The sequence below is a fragment of the Lycorma delicatula genome, chromosome 8 (genome assembly GCF_047948215.1).
Source record: "Lycorma delicatula isolate Av1 chromosome 8, ASM4794821v1, whole genome shotgun sequence".
Lineage (NCBI taxonomy): Eukaryota > Metazoa > Arthropoda > Insecta > Hemiptera > Fulgoridae > Lycorma > Lycorma delicatula.
Window position 1 is genome coordinate 84,387,150 of NC_134462.1, and position 19,522 is coordinate 84,406,671.

Here is a 19,522-nt window from a genome sequence, read left to right on the forward strand (position 1 = left end):
AAAAGAAATAACATGCAAATATACCTTCAGTAAAAAATTGCAAAATTTGCTTATGTAACAAAATAATTTTTGAGTACACTAAGATTAAGTCCCATCTTACTCTTTCCAAAAGGCTTTTTTTGACCTCTGTTCGATGCAAAACAAGAATGCCGCAGTTCATGGAAAAAGTGACGAAAAGTGCTGTTATTACCTGTTGGCGAATTAGAAAATAGTCTGTTACTCAAGAAAATTTTTTTTTTAAATATAAAAATAACTGTCTAGGAGAATAAGAAACTAATCCAATGACAACACATATTCACTCTTCAATATCGCAGATTATTCTTAACATACACTGCTGTCACAGTTTACTTCTGTAGCTATCTAATTAGAATGGGAAAATAAACCAATGACAACACGGGGTATTCCATTTTTTTTTCAACCTCTGGGACCATCGTTAGATATTGCTTCAGAGGATGAGATGACTGATTTGTAGCGTGTGTAAAACTTCCATGCCTGACCAGGATTCGAACCCGGGATCTCCAGATAAAAGGCTACCATTCGCGCCACGTTGGCTGGCCAGGTATTCCATTTTAATTCAACAAATTATCAGTGCATCACTACTTTTGATTTTAATGATATCTGGTATTTGATAACTAATTACCTTGTAATTCCAAAAAAAAAAAAAAAATTATATTTAAAAAAATTTTTTTCTTAACTAATAGACTATTTTCTAACTCGCCAACAGGTACAAACAGCCATTTTCGTCACTTTTTCTATGAGCTGTAGCATTGTTATTTTACATCGTACAGATGTAAAAGAAAGCTTTATGGAATGAGTAAATATGCAACTTCATCTTAGTGTATTCAAAATTTATTTCGTTACATAACCAAATTTTGTAATTTTTTACTGCAGTTACATTTACATATTGTTGTTTTTTTTTTAAATTTGAACCCAAAATAAATAATGAAGGGCTTAGGGTAACAGGCCTGTTTTTTACCTTTTAACTCTTAGGTGCTAATAACACTTATAAAAAAAAATTGAATTGTTACTGAGTGCCATCATTAAAAAAAAAGCTGCCAAATCGTAAGATTTTGGTAATATTTTTGGGCCGGAAAACCATGAAACAGGTGGCAAAATTCTGAAATTTTTACAGCAGTAACTATATAAAATTTAAATATACCAAATTTCACCAAAATCAACAATAGTGATTGATTTGCATGGCATTTCTCCCGCCACCATACCATTCGGTTGCCCTAAACATAAGACCGAAGAATGTCTGTGCCACAAATGGCTACCGAGCCTCGAATAAGTTTAACGACCAGTGTTCTAACTAGCTCCTAGAGCTAACCTAATTGCGTGAGCGAACTAAGCATGGTGCCACACACCACTTGTTTCGTGTCCCCCGGCTCACTTGTGATATAAATGGGTAAGCGTACCCATATCAAGTACCAAAATATATGTGACATTCAATAAATTAAATTTATCACGTCAAGACAGCAATTCGCTGCCACGCCTAGGTCACTGAATGCCAGCAAGTACCTGTCCACCAATATTAAAGCGCTTGGAGCTTTAATTGGCTGATGGGCAGCCATAACTCTCGGGTAGCTTCCCACAGCAATGAAGTAGGAATCTTTCCCTTAAATAAACTACTGATGCCAGTTGAACAAAGCAAGGAACACCCACACGGTCCGACAATGTGGCTCACGCCACATTGACTCGCCACTTATGAGTGGCAAATTTTCCCCTTGACCTCTAAGTTCCAGGGTGGTCTGAGTTCTTGCCCCCCCCTAAGAGCTGAGCAGTCGAACATCATATGTTCGTTCGACTGGACCTCCCCGCAGACGCACAGCTACCAGGCGGAACTGAAACAAATATTGGTTCAAGTTCGCGTGGTTGGAGAGCACATGGGCACCCGTTGAATACCCCAAAAATCCGTCGAATACCAGGTTCCACAGCAAGGGACCGAGAACGCAGCTCTGAGGGCTTCGCCTGGTGACGGACTTTTCCACAACTAGGTTCGCATCCTTAAACACAGCCGTGTGATCAGACAAGTCACGTACTACGGTCTGCAGGGCTACGGGAACATTGCGGCGTTCCAACTCATAGAAGACAGAACTCCATCACAAGGAAGGAAATGCTGCCTTTATGTCAATAAAAATTGCCAAAACTATTTAAAGTCAGCGCTTTCCACCTCGGCAAGAGCATTTAAGATGCAATCCTCGGTGCCAACCCCTTTCATGAAACTATACTGGCTTCGATTTAGAAGTGAGTTCATATCGATGCTTTCCCAGAGCCGTTCCACAGCCAGCCTTTCAAGCAACTTGTCGATTACCGGCAAGAGGCTGATGGGTCGATAACTGCTGACCTCACTCGGATCCTTTCCTGATTTTAAGAGGACCCTCACCAAAGCCACCTTCCAACAAGTCGGAAAGCAACCCCAGCTTAGACATCCCGAGAACAGTCTGCCAAGCGGCTCTCTTATGACAGGCAGCAGATGATAGAAAATATCCGGCTCAAGTTGGTCAATCCCCGGTGCCTTTCTCAGTGCTATTCGAGAAACCACTCGGTCTATATCTACGTACGTCAGGGAACTACGTCAGGGAATGGTGCTTCACCCACCCTAATGCCGACATCTGCTTCACCCTCCGAAGCATCTGGAAACAGAGTATCCAGGAACCCCTGGTAAGTCGCCACAGATGTTAAAGTGTGGTCACGATTACCAAACCCGGATCGAACACTGGACAGCACGTGCAACGGCTTTGGCCAGTAACATGACTTCGCGAACTGCCAGGGGCTGCGCTGCAACTCGCGCATGGTCATGCCAAAACTTGAGTTTGGCTTCCTTGATGGCATGAAAGTACTCATTAGGGCGCGCAAGTAGATCCGCAGAACCTCAGCGCACACGTCAACAACAATAATCCCCGTTGGGGGGCAACGCTGGTATCTTCTCCTAGCGGACCTAACTCTTGCGCGCAGCACGCTAAGGTCAGAGGATCACCACTTTTTCCCGGGTTTCCGCCTGCGTTTAACAGACGGCTCTCCGAAAGTAGCGGTCATGACAGCTCCCCAGGCACTCTTCGATCAGCGGACTGGCCACTACATAAGGGTCCGTCCATTGTCCGGGGCCACCGTAGGACCCTATCCCAGCCAGTCTTGATGGCCCGGCGGAATTGTTCAGCCATCAATTCCACCTCCTCCTTGTGCTCCATGCGCCATTTCAACCCCTGTAAGGCAGCCTCACACTCGCGCCGCAGCCTGTGCTGATCCAGGCCCCTTGGGTTATAGCGACCCGAATCTGGAGCTCTTGGACCGCTAACGTAAGCGATCTCATAGGTTATAAGCCTATGATCGCTAACACTGGCCTCGGGCCAGATAATAATAGTGATGCAACAAAATTTTAGAAAATGTTTTGAATTAAAATGGAATACCTCGGAATTATTTAGTTTGTCATCTTAATGACAAACATAAGGAGCATTTTATTGTCAGTTTAATTATTTTAAATATACCTACCCTCAAATAAATGGGCTTTCATGTTTAATAATTCAATTTATTTATTGCAGTAATATTGCATTCAAAGAGAGACTTTGTTTTTTTACATTCTAAAAGGACAGAACTATAACATGTTGTTTATTATAAATTTACTACACATATTTGTATATTCCATTTTCATTGTTTAAAACACTCTGCTTGGAATCTGTCCTTAATTTAGAGTCCATGATGTCTATACTAATAGAATACTTCAAGTTTTATCAAGTATGCAAACTGTAACTCTTTTAACTTTGTCAACTGAAGATCCTTGGAATGTTGAAGAATTTTCTGAAAAAATTGAAGAGTGTTGTCGAAATGCTGCAGTGGTATGTATTTTTTTCTTTGTCTTCAAATAAACTTTTAGGTATAACCATGAAGAGTTATACCACTTAACCATGAAGAGTCATCCACAGTTTTCTGATTTATTATCATAAATATGAAACTGTTTTGAAAATAGTTAATTTTCAATAAAATAATAAAAATAATTTTGAATAATCCAATATCTTTCTTTGAATACTCTACAAAAAGTATGAATAAATGATTGTCTATAAGAATTTTGACTTGTAGCATTCTATTTGACTAATTTTGATTTTTCTTTAACTGTTATGATATTAATAGTTCAATATTCCACCAACTTAAGTCCACTGTGACAAATACCTCCAAAAATAATTTAAAGAAATTTTAAGTGATAAATGTGACTTTCTTTTTTAATTATTTTGTTATATTCAATTGAAAAAAGAAGATAAAGTAAAAATAGAATTAATACATGACGATTTTAAACCTTATAAATTTCTTTTCTTGCAACTATTTTGGTGAATTCTGGATGCATTATTTTAAATTGTTTTTTATACATTTAATTTTAAATAAATAAAGATATTATACATAATATTGTTTAGAAAGGTGGTTAGAATTATACTATAACACTGAAAAAATTATTGCATTTACAGGATTTTTTTTTTACAAGACAAACAAAAAGTTTGGGGGGTTTAAAAATGTATTTTTACTTTAGCTCAGTGTGACTTACAGTTGATTTTAAAATGTTGCAAAACCAAAATACACGAAGCAGCTTTTTGTATGTTGCATTAATTGATACATATATTTTGTGAATAAAAACAACCAAAAAAAAAAACAATTGTGTAATAACAAAATGATCGACTATACTCTAGCAATTAGCTGATTTCCAGCCGCTGTGTCCATTTGCAAAATTATAATATCAAAAATTGCTGAACATAAAAGAAAGAACAGATAATAAGTTCAGTATCAATATTAATATTAATTGAATGAGAATTAGTGATCAAAATGTTAATTATTGTAAGCAACTAAATGGCTATTGTTTTTCTGTTGTGACCAATACATTTAAGAAACAAACTGTCAGCTGCCAGTTTTTGGATGAAATATAAATTTTTTTTTCAGAAATTTAACTTTGAAATTCAATTTGAAAAACTATGATAATAATTATTGTAAAAAAATTCTTTTTTATTTATTGTAAAATTAATATCTAAATGATAAGAGTCATTTCAGTAATTTGAATATTACAAAAAATAGTTCTTCCTTAAAAAAACTCTTCTTTGATAGATTTCAGGCCATCTCCTTAAACATTTTTCACCTTGAAGTTTATAATTTGATGTTTACATCAAATTAAGTGAAACATCATGAATTGTTTGCTGACAATCTTTACAGATATTTTTCACAAATAATATTTTGGCAATTTCTACATTTTTTATTACACTTATAGAATGTTCATTATTCATTGGCATTAGAAATGCTAGTTAAAGCGCAGAATGTTCATCATCCCATTTTAACATTTGCTGTGTCTTCCTGATTTTGAGAAGAGTAACTAAAACTCTTAGCCCCTCGAAATCTGTTACATATGAAGTATTATGAACATAGATTTACAAAGCAAACAGTGTAAACAAACATGGCTTTGCACAGTGGTGTTCTGGTTTGTTTGTGACAATTGTGTACCTTGAAGTACACTTCTGTACCATAATTCTTTTTGTATGATATTTAAGTTTTGGAAATTATTGGACACCACCTCATATAACATAATTAAAACATTTCAAAATTAAGATTTCTCCAATCAAGATAGCCAAATTGTGTACAGATTACGGTTTCTAGATCAGTTGGTCTTGAGTTTGATTCATTGCAAGGATCAGGCATTACTTCATCCATCGCATCATCCTCATTAAAATACATTAAAGCATATACAAATCATAACAAAAAAGTAAAAAATGCCAATCCTGAACGATAGGTATAATTCTAGAACCACATCATTAACTGTTAACTTTTCTACTATAAATTTACACTTTTAAAACTGGTGCAAATATCATTCCTCAGGATGGATTTTTTTTTAAATAATACAACATTTCTTATTAACATTTTCCTAAATCAAATTATAATCATTTAAAGTGATCTTTTATTTTAATTAGAATAAATGTAAAAATCACATTAAAAATTAAAAGAAATCATGAGTGCTATTTAATTAAACACATTTTTACGATGAAGTTTGTCGTAGTATTAAAATTTCTTAAAAAAGTTTCTTTGGTATATTTTTTTTGTAAAAATTTCATTAAAAAAATCCCTCAATTGCTACTAAGTGGAAAATATTAAATTATAAATTCTGCAGTTTTGTTTAAAAGAATACACATACATATTTTTTTTAAATAAAGAATACCATAACAAAAACTCTGATGTGGACACCTATTAAATTACATATGCCTATTAATTATGTATACCTATTAAATTACATATACACTTCACTTAAACTTATTTCATTTGAAAGTGAGATTCAATCCTCCAATTCTTTAATAAAGTGGACAGTTACACAATCACTGAAATACAAGTTTTTAACAAAATATTTGTACAATAAAAGTCCCTTTATTACTCGTATTACTAGACAGTATTATTAGTATCTTTTAAACAGAAATTCCAGGATAATTAAACAGAAATTAAACTAGAAAATCCAAAAATAATACTATTCTAAACTATAATTTTCAATTAATATTAAACAATCACATGTTTCAGCAAATCTATTATACATACACATATGGAATAATGCCTATTAAATTAGATATACACATTTTTAAAAGTACATAAAATTTTATTTCACTAATAACTTCTGATTTTTTTTCATTTTTTTTTTTTTATTATTATTGAATTATTATTTATTGTGCGAGATTTCTTTTACAACCAGAGGTTAATAATTATTAATAAATCAATATATTTAAATTAAAAAAAAGAGGAAATGAAGTCGCATTCGAATCGATGTGCTTTCCCCTTATAAGATCCAAATATTTCATTAATTCAAATTTTATTTGACTAAACTCTGGAACCAATAAAACTAAGTACCACTTATGATGCATTGTTGAAAATCTCTCAATGAGGACTAATTACTGCAGTTAAGAAAAATTCCAAAATTCAAATTTTTTTTAGATTTTGGGCTTTTTTGGACACTTTTAGTCTTTTTTTTTTTTTTTTTTTTTTTTTTGTCTTCAGTCATTTGACTGGTTTGATGCAGCTCTCCAAGATTCCCTATCTAGTGCTAGTCGTTTCATTTCAGTATACCCTCTACATCCTACATCCCCAACAATTTGTTTTACATACTCCAAACGTGGCCTGCCTACACAATTTTTCCCTTCTACCTGTCCTTCCAATATTAAAGCGACCATTCCAGGATGCCTTAATATGTGGCCTATAAGTCTGTCTCTTCTTTTAACTATATTTTTCCAAATGCTTCTTTCTTCATCTATTTGCCGCAATACCTCTTCATTTGTCACTTTATCCACCCATCTGATTTTTAGCATTCTCCTATAGCACCACATTTCAAAAGCTTCTAATCTTTTCTTCTCAGATACTCCGATTGTCCAAGTTTCACTTCCATATAAAGCGACACTCCAAACATACACTTTCAAAAATCTTTTCCTGACATTTAAATTAATTTTTGATGTAAACAAATTATATTTCTTACTGAAGGCTCGTTTAGCTTGTGCTATTCGGCATTTTATATCGCTCCTGCTTCGTCCATCTTTAGTAATTTTACTTCCCAAATAACAAAATTCTTCTACCTCCATAATCTTTTCTCCTCCTATTTTCACATTCAGCGGTCCATCTTTGTTATTTCTACTACATTTCATTACTTTTGTTTTGTTCTTGTTTATTTTCATGCGATAGTTCTTGCGTAGGACTTCATCTATGCCGTTCATTGTTTCTTCTAAATCCTTTTTACTCTCGGCTAGAATTACTATATCATCAGCAAATCGTAGCATCTTTATCTTTTCACCTTGTACTGTTACTCCGAATCTAAATCGTTCTTTAACATCATTAACTGCTAGTTCCATGTAAAGATTAAAAAGTAACGGAGAGAGGGAACATCCTTGTCGGACTCCCTTTCTTATTAGGGCTTCTTTCTTATGTTCTTCAATTGTTATTGTTGCTGTTTGGTTCCTGTACATGTTAGCAATTGTTCTTCTATCTCTGTATTTGAACCCTAATTTTTTTAAAATGCTGAACATTTTATTCCAGTCTACGTTATCGAAAGCCTTTTCTAGGTCTATAAACGCCAAGTATGTTGGTTTGTTTTTCTTTAATCTTCCTTCTACTATTAATCTGAGGCCTAAAATTGCTTCCCTTGTCCCTATACTTTTCCTGAAACCAAATTGGTCTTCTCCTAACACTTCTTCCACTCTCCTCTCAATTCTTCTGTATAAAATTCTAGTTAAGATTTTTGATGCATGACTAGTTAAACTAATTGTTCTGTATTCTTCACATTTATCTGCCCCTGCTTTCTTTGGTATCATAACTATAACACTTTTTTTGAAGTCTGATGGGAATTCCCCATTTTCATAAATATTACACACCAGTTTGTACAATCTATCAATCGCTTCCTCACCTGCACTGCGCAGTAATTCTACAGGTATTCCGTCTATTCCAGGAGCCTTTCTGCCATTTAAATCTTTTAATGCTCCCTTAAATTCAGATCTCAGTATTGTTTCTCCCATTTCATCCTCCTCAACTTCCTCTTCTTCCTCTATAACACCATTTTCTAATTCATTTCCTCCGTATAACTCTTCAATATATTCCACCCATCTATCGACTTTACCTTTCGTATTATATATTGGTGTACCATCTTTGTTTAACACATTATTAGATTTTAATTTATGTACCCCAAAATTTTCCTTAACTTTCCTGTATGCTCTGTCTATTTTACCAATGTTCATTTCTCTTTCCACTTCTGAACACTTTTCTTTAATCCACTCTTCTTTTGCCAGTTTGCACTTCCTGTTTATAGCATTTCTTAATTGCCGATAGTTCCTTTTACTTTCTTCATCACTAGCATTCTTATATTTTCTACGTTCATCCATCAGCTGCAATATATCGTCTGAAACCCAAGGTTTTCTACCAGTTCTATTTATTCCGCCTAAGTTTGCTTCTGCTGATTTAAGAATTTCCTTTTTAACATTCTCCCATTGCAATCGACTAGACTTTTAGTCTAGTCGATTGCAATCGAAACGGGAGGTGCACAACTAGATGTTACAACAGTCCTAAATCCAAAATTTCAACATCCTACGGCTAATCGTTTTTGAATTCTGTGAGATATGTACGTACGTACAGACGTCACGCCGAAAGTAATCAAAATGGATTTAGATATGGTCAAAATTGATATTTCCGTTGAAATCTGATACCGAAATTTTTCGCGATTACAATACTTCCTTTACTAAGTACAAGAAATAAAAATGTATGTGAGTTTTATATGATACATTTGCTCTAGAGTGCTCAGTTTTTAGATTTTCATCTACAAATTGCTACAAATTTTCTGTGAATGTTTAAGATTAATTGTTATTGATTTTTTTTCGAATTAAGGAATTGAATCGGAAAAGTTTAATGGTTGAAGAGGCAGTGGAAGAAGTTCTTGAATTAGTAAGAAAGGCGGCAGAAGATATGAAAGCAAATCAGGGTGGTGATTTTGATTTTACGGAAGGTAATTAATTATTTCTGCAACTGTAGGATAATAAAATTGTTAAGCTAAGGACTAGTTAAAATTATAAATATCTTACAAATTTTAGTTTTCTAAATATATATATAAATGAATGTTTGTTTGTCCCATATGCGTTCCCATACTATTCATCCGATTGCGATGAAACTTCGGTGAATTCGCGGCACGCCCCCGAAGGTTTCTGAATTAGTCTGGACCCGCTAAGTAGTGCTGGGGTCGAGATATTACGAAAAATTGTATTATGGTCCGATTTGGCTCATACTCAGAATATGTGTTACTTACATAGAAAGAAATACCTCTGCAAAAAATGGACCCCTAGATGGCGCTGCGGTTGAGATATTTGGACAAATTGCATTTATGGTGCGATTTAGCTCATATTCAGAATATATATTAGTTACGTGAAAAGAAAATTTTTTGCAAAACTATACCCGCTAGGTGACGCCGGTGTCGAGATATTTATGAAACAAACAAATATAAAAACAGATTTTCTTCTTCTATATATGTAAAAGGCAATGTTCGTATGTGTATCGGCTGTAGACTTAAAAAGTACCGGACCGATTTACGCGCGGGTTTTTGCAAAATGGTCCGCGTTGTCCGGAGAAGGTATAAAGCTATTGAAATCCTCGTTCTGACCAGTATAATGAAAGTTAGGGATACTTTGATCCGTGTTTAGAGAGTAGTTGAATTAATCCCCATAGGTAGTGTTGTTATCTTCTTCGTCGTTTTCCTGTTTATCCTCCGGGAATTACCGTTCAGGTATTACTTCAGAAAATGAATGAGGATGATGTGTATGAGTGCAAATGAAGTGTAGTCTTGTGCAGTCTCAGTTCAACCATTCCGGAGATGTGTGGTTAATTAATACCCATGCACCAAAGTACACCGGTATCCACGATCTAGTATTCAAATCCGTTTAAAAGTAACTGCCATTACTAGAACTTGAACGCTGAAACTCTCTACTTCCAAATCACCTGATTTGCGAAGACGCGTTCACCACTGGACCATCCTGGTGGGTTAATGCTGTTTTTTTACCAGTTGGATTTATTTACATTCTAGTTTTATAAAGTGAAAGATTAAATTTTGTGAAGATCCATCATGTTCATTTTGTTAATGTTTTATCAAACTTTTAATTGTATTCATCTAATCTTAATATATACTCAAATATAGAAATAACGAAGCATTGCCGGGTCTGTTAGTGTTTTTTTTGTTTTTATAAATTAAAAGACAGTACTTTAAACATATTTTATTATTTTAGAAAGTTAACGCTTCATAATAACAATTTTTAAAATAAAAAAAAGTTTTACAACCTTGAAACAAATACATAGTTCCTGCTGTGAGAATGTAAGAAGTTAATATTTTACAATTAGACTCGATGGGTTGGTCTAGTGGTGAACGCGTCTTCCAAATCAGTTGTGTTAGAAGTTGACAGTTCCAGCGTTCAAGTCGCTGGTAAAGTCAGTTATTTTTACACGAATTTGAATACTAAATCGTGGATACCGGTGTTCTTTGGTGGTCAGGTTTCAATTAACCACACATCTCAGGAATGGTCGAACTGAGACTGTACAAGACTATACACTTCATTTACACTTATACATATCAAACTTACTCATCCTCTGAAGTATTTTGTGAAACGTAATTACCGGAGGCTAAACAGGAAAGAAAATTATACAATAGAATTTTTTCTATACTGATCAGCAACTCTACTCATAGATCAACTGCTAAATATTAACTAACGAATATTTCTTTTTATGCTCTAGTAATAGATTATTCAATATATTTTAGTTAAAAATTAGAAAGTCTTTTACATGTAAATAATTTCTAGTAGAAAATATTTTCTGTTCAAATAATAAATAAAAAAATAACCTGCTTACATAAACATTGATTTTAGGTCTGTGCAATTTGGGATACTGGATAAGAATTATCCATTACATCCAATGTTCTTTCTACCTATTTTATTTCATGCTTACCCATTTTTACATAGAAGTACATACTATTTCTCTAAACCTTCTTCAACTTGTCAATGAATTCCTCCATTTTTTCCTTTACTTTTCTGTAGATTACACGATTATCTCTAAATAAGAGGTTTTTTAATAACTGTATTCTTTAGCACTTATTTTAATCTATTTTGAAACTATCTTCTGGTCATTAGCTGTTAAATATGGATTATTATAAATCTCTTTTATTTTAATTTATATTATTTACTTCATTTTTCAAATTTATGTCATGTAACAGGAAGTTTAGAACGAAGCCAATCAGCAGGTGTTGCATCATCAACTTCAACTCAACAACAGCAACAAGACTGGACGATTATATGGGAATGTTTTGAAAATCCACAGACATTACTTGTTGGGGTCAGTGGTTTATCTAAACAAATGCAAGAGATGGTCCGTAATGCTGTTTCTGAAATGCGTCGTTACTATAGTAGAAAGGTTATTGATGTTCTTATACGAGTGACACGTCACTCATTGGATTGTTTGCGCAGACAGTTTCTTCATTGCCAAGGTATTATCTTTATAATCATAAAAAAATTTTCTCCCCTAATACAAAACATTGATGTTTTAAATTTTATAATATCCTATTTTTTACCATTTTGTTCAATTTCAATAATTACACTGATAAACATAATTTTTGTTTCCTAACATGCAATATGTGATTTTAACCTGTTTTTTGATACTGAAAATGTATATGAACTCAGAATCTTTTTATCACCCACCATTTTTTAAATATTTAAACTTTAATTAAAGGTTTTTTTTCATTTTTCAACGTGTAATTAGCATTTTAATCTCCTATATTGTATTTTGTTAGCTCATTTTTTTTATTAACTTTGTTTGTTTAACATAAATTGTAAGTTATAAATAAACAATACTAGACAAAGAATTAAGTCATATCATAGTCACAGTTTAAGACATCATATCTAATACTGAAGAGTGAGCCTTCATGGACAAGATTAATCATGTCTGTGGAGGTCAAAACATGTAGCTCAAAACACAGCTGTGTTGTTTGTATTAAGCAATGGATTTAGGAATGAATTAATTTTGTTCAGTCTTATTGCTGTCTTAAGTTAGTTAACAGTTCAGTGTTGTGTAAATGATGTGGATGCCTTTTGTTATGTATGTGGTGTGTTTACCACAAAATAAAATAGAAAAAACATTACATCTTTAATTAAAAAAGCATGTCATTTATACTTTCAGTGCAAAAATTGGTGATCAGGGTATGACGTGGGTTCCTCATATAGTATGCACTAATTGTTCTGTATATTTAAGAGGATGGCTGAAACGTACACAGAAGGCTTTGCCATTTGCTGTACCTATGGTTTGGCATGAACCAAAGGATCATGTAACCGATTGTTACTTTTGTTTAACAAGTGTTTCTGGAATTTCTAAAAAAATCTAAACATGCTGTAAAATATCCTTCCTTGCAATCTGCAATCAGGCCTGTACCTCACAGTGAAATTATTCCAGTTCCTGAGCCACATGTGAATATATGTTTCGAAAAAAGCAATGAAGAATCAGGAAGTATTGAAGAAGACAAAAATGATTTTGAATTTGAATTACCTTCCAACAACTTCCAATAAGTTACAAGGTGAATTAAATGACTTGGTTAGGATTTAAATTGTTCAAAAAATCAATCTGAACTGTTAGGATCAAGACTGCAAGGTTGGAATTTACTTCAAAAAAATACAAAAATATCTGGTTTTCGAAGCCGACAAAAAGAACTTTCTCAGTACTTTATTGATTAAAATAATTTGGTTTATTGCACAAATATTGATGAGTTTATGTTGCACTTAGGACAAGTTCATAAACCTGTGGACTGGCGCCTTTTCATAGATTCATCCAAGTATAGTTTAAAAGCGGTTTTACTACTCAACGGTAACAATTATCTTTCGATACCAATTGCTTTATGGTATTAATTTGAAAGTGACATACAATGTGACGAAAGACATTCTTGAGAAAATAAATTATAAAAAACATAGCTGGAACATATGTGGTTATTTGAAAGTTACAGCTATTTTGTTAGACATGCAGTTAGGCTATACTAAGTACATGTTTTCTTTGTGAATGGGACAGCCAAGCTAGGGATAAACATTAAGTTACAAAAGAGTGGAAGAAACGAGATAAATTAACAACAAATGGGAAAAATATTATTCATGAGCCCTTAGTTGAACCCAAAAAAATATTTTTACCCCTCTCCATATCCAGCTAGGATAAATAAAAAATTTTGTAAAAGCAATGAAGAAGGATAGTTACAACAGGCAGAAATTTCCATAAGTGAAGGAAAAATTAAAGAAGCAATATTTGTTGGTCTTCAACTAAGAGAGTCGGTCAAAGATGATGTATTTAACTCAATGTTAAATAATGTGGAAAGTGCAGCTTGGGCTTCATTTAAAGATGTTTGCAAAAATTTTCTCAGCAAACAAAAATCCAACAATTACCACGATATTGTTAATCAACTTCTTACTTCATATAGAGCAATGGGATGTAAAATGTCTTTAAAAATACATTTCCTCCACTTACATCTGGATTTTTTCCCGGACAACCTTGGAGATGTGACAAACATGGTGAATGTTTCCACCAAGAGATTTTGGTGATGGAAAGACGCTATAAAGGGAAATAGAATACTAACATGCTAGCTGAGTACTGTTGGACATTAATTCGGGGTGTGTCTGAGGCAAATTATAAAAGAAAAGCATCAGTGAAATCATTCTAATACAGGTATGGCCATGCAAAATTATAAATTTTACAGATTTTAACTATATTTTCCCTTAATTTTTTTTTTTGAAGGGTAATTTATTTAAAATTAAGGGTGATACAAAAATTGTATATACAGATCTGTAATGTATGCAAAAAAGCAATTCAAGAAATGGTATCGCACTAAACTTTTTTTTGTCATTATTGTTATTATTTCCTTTTAGATCATCTATCATTCCTATAATTTTAATCTCACAATATCCTAATTTTTTTTCATGTCTATAAATCCACTCATTACCTGTTTTTTTTTATTAAACTTTCTTCTCTAAGTCTTAATATCAATAATTAATCTTTTCATCTGAATTATTATTGTAAAATTAATTACCAGTAATTTATTACCAATGATTTCTTTGAATGAATGTTTCAACTTTTAATTTTTAATTAATTTGAGACTAGTAACAGAAATTAAGTTGTTTTTTTATATATGTATCTATTGTATGTATCAAATCTATTAAAAAATTTCATTTTTTTTTTTAAAGAAAATTTGGAGTTCGTTTTAAGAAATATTTGTCTTTCACATTAATTACAATTAAAAAAATAATAACTCAACCCATCTGTTTATTATATACCCTGTGAATGAATAATTTAATAAAGCATCGCAAGAATAATAATTATATTAAAATTATAATGTTAAAAAAGCCTTTTTTTAAAAAAACTGAACTGACTCCAAAAAAAAATAATTTTTTTTAGATTACACCGAAAAGAAAAATATTATTTTTTCAATACACTCTCAATACAATTTTTGCAATTTGTTTTTTTAAGCCTGCACTAAATTTGATAATCCATATCTTCTTTGATAATTTTATCTTTGGTAATCTTGGGAACTCGTAATCTCATAATCTGTATCTCATGTACTCGTAATTCATTTAAAATTTGGCACCAGTTTCAAAAAATAAATTTCAAAGATTGTAATGCGGATGTAGTGGAAGATCTAATATTAATTTTTTAGTGCATCAGTAAAAATTTATTTTTATATTTTTAAAGTTTTTATTCTACTCTTTTTAGATATCTAACTTTGTCAAAGTTGAAATATGGGCAGCTATATAAAACAGACTGCTCATAAATGAAAATAATCTTCTCTTGATACAAAACAGGATCATTTTTTTGCCCATAATTTTTGCACTGATCTAAACAATTAATCATTGAACAGGACCACTGCTACAACTCAAATCTTCTGATCAAAAGTTATGCCTGAACAAACATAAAAAATAATAATTCCTACCTAGATCATAGTTTTCCAGCCAGTACTGTTTTTTAATGATCCAGCATCATTTGCTAATGGTGTGAAAACCCATGGGATCATCTAGTATTGTTTTTAAAAATTTCATCCAAATTTGCACATGTGAAAAATTTGTAAGAGAAGTAATGCTATCTGCCTAAATTTGATATTTTTTTACCAATACTTTTTTCAGTTGGTCTACTACAATTGAGCAGTGAACAACCACACTCCTAGCAATTAATTAAAAAAAAAAATACATTAAAATTGGAGCTTCTGATCAAAGATTATACCCTAACAAACAAAATTGATATGGTTATCAATCAAATTGATAACCTCATCCTTATTGAAGATGGTTAAAATGACAGAAATTTTATCTATTAGATGTTGAATGTGTAATACTGCTTCAATTATATTGGTCTTTTACTCACAGTAAATTACCTGAGGGGTTGCAAGTAATATTTCAACAGAACATATCTATCAGTGATAGTTTCATCAATGAGATATAATAATAAGCTATGATTACAGTCAAGAAATTCAAATGACTAGCTCTTAGGAAAGACCAGTTAGAAAAGTGGCAGTCAATCTAGTCCCTACCGCCCACTACTGGGTGTTCCAGCTTTCATGGTGGGTAGCAGGGGTTTTGTCCAATACTGTAGAACTTTCCTTTTTTAAATTTAATTGCCTTTTTAAACAATTTTCATAGCATTATTTAAAAACATTTTCATTAGGTTTTCATAAAATTCCCCGTGACAATTAAAATTTCAGAAAATATACTATTTGTATTGCCTATGCATAAGTTTAGTTCACGATATGTAAGTGAAACTAAATGGCACTGTAGTGCAAAACCACAAACAAAAGAGCCTCGTCCCAGAATCGCTTGTGCATCTGGTCAGTACGCAGTTAGATTTGTGAGAGTGAGCATGTGCCTACAGCTTCAAAAATATTGTGAAATCGAGTATATATATTAATATAAATTATATAGTTATTAACTAAACAGGTAATAATAAACTGGCAATATAAATTTCAATTTACTTCAAAATATTGTGAGTCCATGCCTCAAAAAGGAAATATGTTAGGGCTACTTGCCAGAGTATCAGAAGGTGGGTTTCATAGAATCTGTTGTAAGTATACAACATCCAATGTGTTTATTGTGTAATAAAACATTATCCAATGAGGCAATGAAGCCAAGTCAATTGCGAGAACATATTTCTACAAAGCATCCAAATGATAAGGACAACCCCATTGAATATTTTCAGAAAATATATATAAAACTTCAAAATCGTTCAATAATCATTGCATCATTTAAGAAACAATATGCAGTGGATTAATTACTGCTTATCGCATTTCACAATTAATTGCAAAAAGTGGAAAGCTATAATATTGGAGAAACTGTAATAATCCCCTCTGTAAAAGAATTTATCTCAACAGTAATGCATCAGGATATACCTGAAATTTAAAAAAAACATTGCTCTTAAGCGATAGCACAGTAAAGCGACAAATTGAAGAAATGGCAGTTAATGTTAAAAAAACTTATTGAGAACTTATTTTAAGTATTCTCCTTAACTCTTCATTTTCCATGCAATTGGACAAGTCTACCATTGCAGATAATAATGCTTTATTGGTGGCATATTACATTATTTTGATAAAGATAATAATTACGAGAAGTGCTATTCGCAATAAATCTCATTACAGGTACAAGAGATCTATATTTAACACTGTGAAATCATACTTTACAAAAAATAATATTCCTTTGAATAATATTGTTGCGTGCGCTACTGATGGAGCGCAATCAATGGTACGTCACTATCATGAATTTGTTACTTATTTGAAGGAAGAAGTGCCAAATGTTTTATTATGTATTCAATTTGTGGTGCACAGATAACATCTTGTAGGACAACATCTAAGTACAAGTCTCCATTCATCATTAACAATAATAATTCGAGCTGTAAACAAGATCAAATCCAATGCAAAAAATGATAGAATGTTTTGACAATTTTGCCAGGATAATAATGAAGATTTTATTAGGTTACTTTTCCACGCAAAAGTCTGGTGGCTGTCAAAGGGTACATCTTTGTCTCGTTTTGTAGCATTATATGATTGTGTCATACAATTTTTTGAAAGTAATAATGAGACCAGTCTGTGTCAACAGTTATAAACAGTAAAGAATGATGCCTTTTATTTGGCAAATATATTCAAGAGATTTAATGATGTCAATTGCAGCTTCAAGGAGTTAATAAAACTCTTATAGGTTGCCAAAGTATTGTGTCATTATTTATTGACAAACTTGAAATAATTCGTTGTAATCTACTGAAGAGAAAATTTCATCAGTTTCATAAATTATAATCTATAAAAGATAATGTAACTCAGAGAATATTGACAGAATCAGTAACTACCTCAACGAACTTAAACTGGATATGGAAAAACAATTTGAAGATATTTTGAAATTGAAGGTGTATGACTGGATAAAAAATCCTCATACCGCAAATATTGAAGAGGCTGATACAACTTACCAAGAAGAACTTTAGAAATTAGATATGATGAAGAAAGTAAACATAAATTCGACAGTGATGTATATGAAAACCTATGGCAAAATAAAAAAATGCCTGTCTTATATCCAAAATATGTGGGAAATGATATTCAGTTTACAGATACCTTTCCCTACCTCATATCTTATGAAATCAGGCTTTAGTACTGTTAATCATATTACAACCAAAGAAAAAACCACCTGAATATTTCCAAAAGAGGAGACCTTTGTTTGTTCCTTAGAAAAATTGAGCCAGATATCCAATATTTAGTTTCACAGTACCAGCCTCAGGGATCTCATTAATAATTTAATTAATTAAATGTAATTTCATCAAACTTCATGTTTTTCTATGTATGCAAAGTATAAATGAAAAGATAGATTTAACTACAGTAGGTTATTTTATAAAGATTTATTCTGCCAAACTTAGTGAAAGTCTGACATAAATTATTTGGTAAGTGATTATTAATAACTCTGCTTTATAAATTTTATAGTAAAGTTACTTCCCTTCTTTATAAATCATCATTACTGTGGAGCTGGTGGGTGGTTAGAAAATTTTACTAACAGAGATACAAAAATGGGTGGTAGGTATAAAAAGGTTGACTACCACTGAGTTAGAGGATGGAGAGGAGCCAGAAGATGTTTTTTAATTCAATTTGATGATGACACCACTGGTAATGATGTGAAAAATTCAGAAGGTTATGTTTCGATTGCACCTGTCAGTGTGACCTAAGCTACTAAAGGTTTTGGGGATGTTGAATGTCAAATGTTTCCATTAATTCTAAGCTTGAAAGTGATGATTCTTAAATTACTAGGTACTACAGCAAACTCAAATTACATTCAATAAAGCAATCAATCTTGACAAAACGTTTTTACAAAAGGGCTAATGTATGATGCTCTAACTTGAGTAAAGAGCTTAGAAATATTCTCTTTATGTGATTTGACTCTTCATGTGACAATAAAAATACTACATAAACCATATAATGACAAATTGCTGGTAGAAATGAAAAAATTACACTAGTTTGCAAAATTTGGGTTGTGGAATTTTTATAACTTTTGATAATTGATTCCTATGTATTTTTTAGCACTGAAATTGAAAATAGCCTTCATTTTTTTTCATCGCATCAGGATTTTTTACTAATCAGAAATTTCAAAATTTGTAAAAAGTTTAAAAATTGTGAAAATGTGATACAATAAAATAATATATTTTTTTTTTTACAATAAATTAATAAAATATATTCACTTTTTTGGCTTATACTATGTATTCTTATAGCTAAATTGTTGAATGGTTTGAAGAGGCAGGCGGAGGGATGTTTGGGTTGAAGATGACGAGACAATGGGAGAGCTTGACCAACAGATTGTTACAGGACTTAACAAGATATAGCATATTTATAGGCAGCTATTCACACCACTCATGCACCGTGAAACTACTATCAGTGCTCTTTCAAGCATCAGCACGTGTAAATCAAGTTTTTTTCCATCTGTGATCAAATGCATTTTAGTCAATGGATAATTTATTTTCAGGCCATAAAGTAAAC

The 19,522-nt window shown here is 32.3% G+C and overlaps 1 protein-coding gene across 1 annotated transcript in view; it reads left to right on the top strand.

Annotated features, from left to right (window-relative positions):
- The window catches only part of Dhc1 (dynein axonemal heavy chain 1), a 224,683-nt gene that overhangs the window by 36,052 nt on the left and 169,109 nt on the right, over positions 1-19,522 (top strand). Inside the window, exons 16-18 of the mRNA XM_075372596.1 lie at positions 3,689-3,833; positions 9,367-9,484; positions 11,729-11,998. Coding sequence (XP_075228711.1) covers positions 3,689-3,833; positions 9,367-9,484; positions 11,729-11,998 — 533 coding nt within the window. The remainder of the gene's footprint in view (positions 1-3,688; positions 3,834-9,366; positions 9,485-11,728; positions 11,999-19,522) is intronic.